This window comes from Chelonus insularis, unplaced genomic scaffold (genome assembly GCF_013357705.1).
Source record: "Chelonus insularis isolate UGA/USDA-ARS -01 unplaced genomic scaffold, ASM1335770v1 contig_88_pilon, whole genome shotgun sequence".
Lineage (NCBI taxonomy): Eukaryota > Metazoa > Arthropoda > Insecta > Hymenoptera > Braconidae > Chelonus > Chelonus insularis.
Genome location: NW_023276776.1, coordinates 3,423,262 through 3,432,803, shown reverse-complemented (window position 1 = coordinate 3,432,803; position 9,542 = coordinate 3,423,262). Strand labels below are relative to the sequence as shown.

Below are 9,542 nucleotides of genomic sequence, written 5' to 3'. Positions count from 1 at the left end.
TTGAAGAAAACGAGAGACTAGGACGGTGATGGAGAGAAAGGGATGGCAAAATTGGAGAAATGGATGGTGGAATGAGTCATGAGGAGATGAAGAAAGCGAATAGGAGAGGTAGAGTTAGAAGAGAACACCATAAATGGTGGGTGTAGGGAAAAGCTAGAGGATGAATATTAAAATGTAAAGTTCCTGGTAAATTAATTGCGTTAACGTCAGGATATTTTCTTCCTCGTCACGGCAGCCATTTTTCCTCTATCCTCAATCTTTTTTTCTCCTCTTTGTACTTACATTCTACCCTTCTCTACTTTCCTACTCTCTATACTCTTGCAACTGTGTGCCACTGTCATGCTGAATATTCATCAATCCTCTCTCTCTCTCTTTCTCTCCAACTTTATCCACACTTTTTACTGAAAATACACACTTTTTTCGTATTTTGAATGCTCTAAGCTTGTTTTCGGAAACGATTGACTCATTTTTAACATCTCACAGTGTCGTATGAACTTCCAAGTTTATCTTGATTCATTAACTACCTAAATGTTATTACAATTAAACTCTTGATTAGGAATGATGGTACAAAGGAGCTCAATATTTGGCTTAATATCTTAAAAGGATTTTTCTATTCAACTAGTGAAAGAAGAACATATTCTAAAAATTACTTTAGTTAAAAAACTTTTAAACTAGGGTTTTATTTTTAATGCTAAAAAAAAATCTCATACAAAGTATATAAATGAAAAAAAATTCCATTTATATTTTTTTGTTGCCTCATGAGAATAAATATGCAAATTATTTACAGATAAAATTAAATTGAACTTGATAATTATTTAATTATCCTTCATTTATCTGCAGTTATTGACAGCAATCGATTGAATTATTATTGCACTTAATAATACTCAAATTCAAGTAGCTCATTTGATTCTCAAAGTTTAATGAAACATGAAATACCTTTGAAATTATTACAAGTTTAATTTTATTTATTATATAACAAAACATTGATAAAAAAGTAAAAATTAAAAAATAATGATTTAATTTTTCTTAAAGGAAAAATAATGTATGACAAAAACAGATAAATATTTAAAATATATCTCAATAATAATGAGGCTAATCTATTTAAAATATTTTGCTCTTATTAAAATAACTTAGACTAGAGGAATGAATAATTCTTTTCATGAAGTAAAACCGGAGTTTAATAGAAAATGTTTTTAAAAGAATGGTTGAAATTTGATCAGCTGTGGTTTTCATCTAGATTCTCAAGTTTCTAGAAAAGACTTTATATCGATACTGACTGGTTGGTTCCCATGGTCACCCGTGACGCAAGCGGATTATAGATTAAACGATGACGAGACAATTTTCTCTTGTCGCTATCCACTTCATATCCAGCCAGAGATTCACTTGAACTCCCTCATTGCTGTCCTCGTCAACTTTCTGCGTTACTTTCTTATCAACACTTTCTAATAATCTTCATAGATAGACTTATATGGCCATCCTTTGCATGTGTTAGTACGTGTTTAATCAATACACCGCAACGAAATCTTAATCTAATTGTGATCATAAAGACAATGTGGCTCCTGTTATATTGAGACAGCATAAATTGATTACTCCAGCTTCTCTCTAGTCTCTCTAATTAAATTCCGCTGAATGAAAATTATTTAACTTGAAATATCTAAAATTTCGCCCTCCTTAAGAATTTTCGTTCGTCACTATTTCAAAGGAACGTTCAACAGAAAATTATTCCTATTATGCTGATATGAATTGTTTCAGCAATAATCACACAGCTTACTTGCAACACTTCTTGACAGTAAATACATTTCATTATAAAAAAAAGATTAATTAAGTACAAAAAAATTATTTACTATAAAGAAACGCTATGTCTCAGTTGAATAACAATTCATATTATCCTAATTTTCCTATTACTATAGGAGAGGGTAAGATTATGGTCCATTCGTAAATTTAATGAACACATTGCGTTTTCCATCAGCTAACTCTCAAATATATTGGGAAATAAATTCTTGGCAATGGACAGAAACTTCAAGAAGTAATGATTGGTGATAATTCAATTGAGTATTATATGATTTAGTAAAAACTAAAAATGATTCATAATTCTACCTTTTTCTCTACCAATTATACTACGAATTTTAAATTTGGAAGTATTTTATTTCCATGTACTTAAACTGCTTTAAATGACGTCACCCATTTGAATAGCATTGTAGTCACTTTTAATTCACTTGAGCGTGTTTAAAAAGTGACTACCATGTTCAGAACCGGATTTAAATTGCTACCCGGAAATACACTACATATCCGGGAAAATTCAAGTGCATATTAATAGAATGTTTAAAGTGTTTACTAATTAAATACCTAAGTATGTTCAATGTTGATCACCATCAACATATTATAATATTTCAGTAAGCATGTAGATTTGTAGTGTAATCAATGAAAAGATGAGTTTTTTAATTACGCCGGAAGTGTATTTGATAAAGTTGTTTTGACAAACTTTAGAATAAATTTTAATTAAAACATGTCTGCACAAAATGTGCAATTCTTGGAGACTTGTAATACTTGGATAGTCTGCAACTTATTGTGAGAATAATCCGTAATATATATTGTCCAGATAGCTCAGCTAAACATAAATATGTATGGGTATCAAAGTCTCGACTATATAGATGTACACATGCTCTGTGGGTAATACCTCTCTCTGAGGGTGGTTTAGTCTCTTTGCACTTGCCACTAAACTCAACCCTCTGTTCCTATCTCACTACCTCCATCTCTGTCTGCTTCCCTACGTCCTTTTGCATCGGTTTCCCGTTCATCCGTCACGTACCCTCCATCTATTCCGTGCCGGTTGCCACGGATAACCTAGATACATCGCACGATTCATCATGCAATTCCCGTGATAGTCCAGTACCCCTTGACACTCCTAATAATTCGAAGCTGATAAAAATTTTAGGTTAACTTCAGGCCAACCGTTGTGATGGATAATATCTAGCTGAAATAAAAGACCATAAGTCGTAATAATTCAAAAAAATGGCATTTTAGTTATTCTGTTATATATCTTTATAAAAAAAGCTCATCTAAAATTTAACTTAAATCAGACTGTAACAAAAACCTTTTACTTTTTTAAATAAATACGTCGTTCATCGTTGAATTATAGTCATTAAAGACAGTGAAATTTTAATAATGAATTATTAGCTATTGATTAAAAATTATTTTTATCAACTTTTCAATTATAACTACTATTTAAATTTTAATGAGAGGTTTTAATTGGATTACCAGTCAAATTTTAGAGATTAAATCATTTAAATGTGTAATCATTGGCAAGTATTGCGTATAATAATTGGCAAGGATGTCAATAGAAATCAATAAAAGTTGAAGAAATCAAAATTTCAATTTTTTTTCATTAATAAATAATTGAACCTCGAAATTGATTTAAAAAAAAAAATAAAAACGATGAGTATAAAATTATAGGAATGAAATAATTATTATTTAATAACAGTTTAATTTCATTATTCATCAATTTTATGCAACAATGAATACGAATTTTATTTAATAGAAACTTCATTACTTGGTAGAATTTGAAAGTATATATAAATGTATGTATGCATATACTTTTGATAATATTGTTATTTACATCTTCCAATCGTGTTTATCTTTACGAGACTCACTTTGTTTACATTAACAGGTAGTCTATTTTACATTTCTTTTAGGATGACTCATACAATATTCTAAATTGTTGGTTCAGTTTTACCTCTTGTTTAGCTTATCAATATATTTTCGTACTAATTTATCAATCGTTTAGATAGACAAGTGGGTGAACGTACCATTCCTCAGAGTGTACATGCTAGTGGTCGTGAGTTCGAATCCCCGACATGAAAATTTATAAAACCGATAAATTTCCGTAAGAATTCTTTGCTTTCTTAAATCTTTAAATTTCTGCAACAGAGATTGAATTTGCCAGATAAAAAATATATGTGTTACCACAGTCTACTGATTGGAGTCATCTGACCCTGATCAGTAGACTTATTTAATTGATCATGAAGGTCATATCAGGTTGTCAAGCCTTATTTGGCCTTAATGATTTTTTAGCATTTCTTTTTTGCTCCAACCTGATTATCTAAATAATTAAAGCTTTTTTTTTTTTAATTTAAAAATGATGTAATATTTTTTTTAATATCAGTTTTTAATAAAAAGAAAATCATATTGACATTCTAGATAATTTTTACCTGAATAAGATGCACAAAGCATGTATTTAGACATCTATACATATTAATTAATGTTTATTGTACCATTCTAGCAATATATGTCACGAATTACTATGAAAGTGAGGTGTAGATTGTATAGAGGAATGAAGGACAGGTTGAATAAAGTAAAGTATTTCTCATCCGTGATAATATAGATGACTCAGTTGCGATTAGGAACGCAAGCTTCAAAGTGAGAATACTTGAGAGACGCTTACCAGGCACGCTTGGAATATTCAGATCTCACATAACTTCATACATACTATGTTTTACTTCTTTTAACTCAACTCTCCCTTGTTCTTCCGTCATCCCAACCTGGTACGTCAATCCTCTCGTATCCCTAAAGAACTCATGAGTGCTGCCAACATGCTTAACACGTGCTCTATATACATTTTTTATCAGCATTATCTTTTATGTCTTTCGACGTTGCATCGATTTTTTATTTTTTGAGGGAACATTTGTTAAACTTGGAAATGAGTTTATATTTCAACTGATTTATGATAAATGGAATTCACTTGGTTATACAATTCTTGTTGTTTCAATAATTTTTGACAATTAAAAATGAAAAAATAAATTTTTCTCGATCTATTCAGTTGTTTACATTGGAAACATTTTCAATTATACTCAGTATACTTGTATTTTTTTATCATTTGATATTCGTTTAATTAATTTTTTAAAAGCTATTCTACAAATTGTTATGATCAAATGGAATTTAAGCGATAAAATATCTCGTAATTTTTTTTTTTAATCTGTTTGAAGATAAATAATTTTTTATCAATCTTGTTAACATTCTGCTAAAAAATTTTTGATTGAATTACCTCAGTAACTGTTTTGTTAATAATGCATGGAATATAAAAAATTTCATTTCATTGAACTAACTACTATGATATTTGAAATTTTTCACGGAATTGTAGTGTAGTGATTATTCACATTGCCCTTGGAAAAGTAAATAATTGTTGTGAATTATTGTAGAAAGAGAAAAAAATAAATAACTAGAGAAAAGTATATAAAGGAGAAAATATAAGAAAAAGATGCAATAGTGAAATAATAGTTACGATTGCAAGAGTTGTTAAGAAGGTTGCTTTCTACCTCTTTTGCACGCCAAACTCATCCCCCTTCTCTTTCCTTGCCAACATCATACCGGAAATAGCAGGCAAGTAACGATAAACGTGAGTTTGCGAATGTATCGTTAGTAGTATTGCCAAGAGAACGATAAGCACTTACAGAACCCCTGTTACTGTTGGCAAAGGTGGCGGCTAGCTAACTACTAATTACTACCAGCTCTCGAGAAAATTCAAGAAAATTTTCATTTTTATTTTTACTTGAATAAATATTGCTTACAAAATGTTTTTATTGAACACCATTATCATCATTATAATTAATAATATAATAATTTATTTTTTATTTTAATTTTCAACAATATTATAAAATTATAAAACTTTAATATATTTAATTAATTAACAAAAATCACAAAAAAAACATCAAACAGTGATTGATAATAATTTTCTAGTTTAAATGAAGGTAAAAATATTTTTAACACCATTTTTAGTAAATTATAATTTAATTAATCACCAAAATTTACGGTTAATTTGGCAAATTAATAAGTTGCAAATGAAGTTTATAAATATTCATTGATCGATATACTTTCATATTGTTGATCATTGAGAAAAAAAAAGGTATTGAAGAGGAGGATAAAGAGGAGATGAAGAAGAGGAAGAAAAAAAAGATCATTGAAGAAAGAGTGGATGAAGAATAAGAATAAGTGGAACTATAGCTAATTATTTGCCACTTGTCAAGAACAGTTAAACGACTCTCTAGTTTCTCTTGGGCATGGATCGATAAGATGGTAGAGAAAATGAACGATCAACCTTAATTGTCTCTTTCTCTCTTATTCGTTTCCACAAATTGTTGCCTTGTCTCGCATTATGCGTCTCCAACGCTATCAAGTCAGAAGATAGATATAGCTATACAGAAAAAGGTTTGGTAGTCAAGTGTAAAGAAAAAGCATGTGATGTCAATTTCTCTGTGGTTTGATCACCCGACACGCTGGTGGTGGCAATTTCGTAAATCCGGCATTATCGAAGACTGGAAGTAAATCTCGGACACGTTGGCCAGCACCCAAAGCCGCCAATTCCAACCACCTGTCAAGGAAATGGAAATTTGATTATCGGAATATCAGAAATAATAAAAAAAAAATAAGCTTCACTAAATTGAACTATGAAATTGTGGTATTTTCAAATGCTTATTTTATTGGAAAAATGTAATTTGTAAAAAAAAACTACTTCGATAGTTTATTTGTCAGTATTCCAACTATTAAAATGGAAAAAAAAATTTGCAATCTATTTCCAATGAAAAGAAGTAATACGAAAAATTCTCTTGGCATTTTAGATGAACTTGGAATATCTTCAATTGATAACAAAAAATATCATTCTAAAAAATAATATTAATTCTTTAAAAAATAGGATTAATTTAAAAGCAGAGTTGTATAATTTTTTTCTATTACTAGAGACATTTCAATTTTGCTTGAAGCACCAAGATTATTTTTAGTACAAGATAACCTCTTGGTTGTTGATGTTTATTAGAACCTTGATATTTAATTAGTCTAACCCACCTGTTGTTTTTATATTTGGTCAAATTCGGGCTGATGGGATGTGGAGTTTCAGTTGGGAAATAAGTAGCACCATAGAAATCAAGACCACGACTTAGAAGCATAGAAGTTTCTTCAACATTAGCTAGAGTTACCCTAATAACTGGCGGTCCCGTATAAATTACTGGAGGTTCGTTGCTATTTTGAGTTTCACTTTTGAGTTTGTCGTTGATAGCTTTTACTGTAACAACAATGTACAAACTTATTAATATAATTATAATTGTCCATGTGAGTTGTTCAATTGAATTATAAAATACTATCAAAAATAACAACATTCATCCATTTATTGTAATAAAATTTTGGAGCTGAATCTATGACTATCACTGCACTTGATAAAAGAAAAGCAATATGATACAAAACAATTCTAAATATTTTTATTCTTTGTGTAGATACATTGAGAAAAATTTTCATATAAACTTGAAATGACTTACAAACAGTTGCAGTGTTGAGTGGAAGTCTAGTGACTTCAACAATAGAACGGTACTTGTAGAGAGCGTGCCTGATGTCGTCTTCAGGAAGTTCTTCAGGAACATCCAGGACATAAACAGTAAAAATCTTCGCAGGTCGACAAGGAATGGCTACTTTCTTGTAGAATCTGGCACCAGTTACTTTATGAAAACCCTTCTTGTAAACCGCTTGAAAGTCCTCGATGTTACTGAACTTGAAGAGAATGCCAGTCGCTGTCTTGGTTAAAGAGAAAGCTCCTCTGAAACAGAGAAAAGTTTTAAGATGACCCTAGTAAGTGCGAGCTTTCGCTTCAGCACCCTAATCCTCTTGAATTGGGCGGAAAGTGGAACAGCTTCATGTCCTATCAGCATGAGTAAGTCCTTATCAGGCTTCAAGTGGTCTTGAGAACATGCATTTATTAGTTGATGGAAAAGGGGTCGAGGGGAGCGAGGAATAAGTAAATATGTTGAAGGATGAGAACGAAAATGCAGAAATTATGTAAAAAAATTTATTCTGAATTTTTGTGGGAATTCAATTCAATTATTGAAAGAAATTAATTTATATAAATTCGATGAAAAAATGTTGGGATGTGAATTTTTTTTAATCCAACAGATTATTTATTGAATTAACTGTAAATATAAATTTGGTTTGATAAAAAAAAAATTTTTTTTAATTGGACAGTGATAGTATCAGAAGTAACATGTAATCAAGGTGGTTTGTTACAAGTTTTAAAGAGGATTGAAGAACACACATTATTAGACTGGAAGATCTTAAAGAGAAGAAGAATGAAAGCATAAATGTAGGCAGTGGAGATGGAAAGTGGCAGCAGGAGTGGCGCAGGAGAAGGAAGAAGGTGGAATAATTTAGGCTTGGTTCTAGAGAGAATGAAGAGCAGTCAGGAGGGGAATTTGAAGAGCTCAGGATTCACCGGAAGTTCGTTTTCTTACGAATGGTCGTCGTACTTATCGTGCTCAGACTCAAGGTATAGCTTTGCCATTGAACGAGCAAACGAATGAACGACGTTGAAATTGTGTAAGATTGAAGAGGAAGAGGAGAAGCAAGCGGAACGACCTGAAGATGATCCCGCAAATCGACCGAGTGATCACGTCAATCACTCGTGCGATCAGAATCCCTGGATTCTCAGAACAAAATGGCTCGGAATTGCCTAGCATTTAAGAGGATTCTCGAAATCCATATGACATATCAACTAAGATCAAGTGTCATAAAACATGTGTAACTTTAAATTGCACTTAAGCTTTCAGATTTATTGTCAGTGCACGAGACTTTGCAGAAATGTTTTAGCTGCAATTATGAAAGTAGTTAAAACTGTTAATAATTATTTAATTAATAAGAAAGACATCTAAAGTTTTTTATGAGTACTTTACTCTGAATCTTTTATCATGTTTTCATTTATTCAGACAAATAAATAACTCTAAAAATATAATATATTTGAATGTTAGAAAGCGTAATAGGAAACAATATCACAAGAAAGATGGAAAACAACAAAGCAACATATTTTTTTAGTATTGTAATTATACTCTTACCGGAAGTTCATTTTGTCACAAATGGTAGCAGCTTTTTCCACTGTGAGTTCATGGCTAGGTGTAAGTAGAAAGGCACCTTTAGTGAGGAAGTCATTTTCACTGATTTCAGAATCCGTATCGTGATCCATCCAATCTCTTTCTTGGCTCACCGCGCCCTCTTGATTCAGCCGCAATGATGAGCTATTCTTCGAAGTTGACATATCCTTGTCGTAGATCACACTGCCAGCTTGTTCCGGTTGCGACATCTTTTTATACCAATAAGAAAGAAGAAGGGGCTCTACCAAGGACCTAAAATGGGATTTGTAAACGAATATTACGCTATCGAGGACGTTCGATCGCAAGACAGATCACGTCTTGGTACACTGAACGCGCTTAGTTTCAACTGACTTGCCTTTTATACTCTTCATATAAGCTAATCATGCTCTTCTACCATCTGCGTTTCGATGCATGAAGGCAAAAACTCATGATGTGAGACCCTTTTTTGCCTTTCAATTGAAGCATCAATTGACCAACTCATGCATGATCTTCGTGATGATAGAATATCTTATATAATCCAATCAATATATCATCAGGATTTTTATCTAAAAAATCATTGGCAAGTGATAAGAGAAACCAAATATTTTTCCAACAATCCAATAAAGTAACATTTACTATAGCTTTTGTCAATCCTAGAGATTTATA

At 31.2% G+C, this 9,542-nt stretch overlaps 1 protein-coding gene across 1 annotated transcript; it reads right to left on the bottom strand.

The window, feature by feature from the left end:
- Positions 1-5,838: 5,838 nt before the first annotated feature.
- On the bottom strand, positions 5,839-9,223 carry LOC118071748 (uncharacterized). The gene is made up of 4 exons (XM_035091094.1): positions 8,862-9,223; positions 7,302-7,576; positions 6,835-7,051; positions 5,839-6,364 (listed from the first exon to the last, which is right to left on the bottom strand). The coding sequence occupies exons 1-4, from the start codon at positions 9,104-9,106 to the stop codon at positions 6,238-6,240; spliced, it is 864 nt and encodes a 287-aa protein (XP_034946985.1). The 5' UTR covers positions 9,107-9,223; the 3' UTR covers positions 5,839-6,237.
- Between the last annotated feature and the right edge of the window lie 319 nt (positions 9,224-9,542).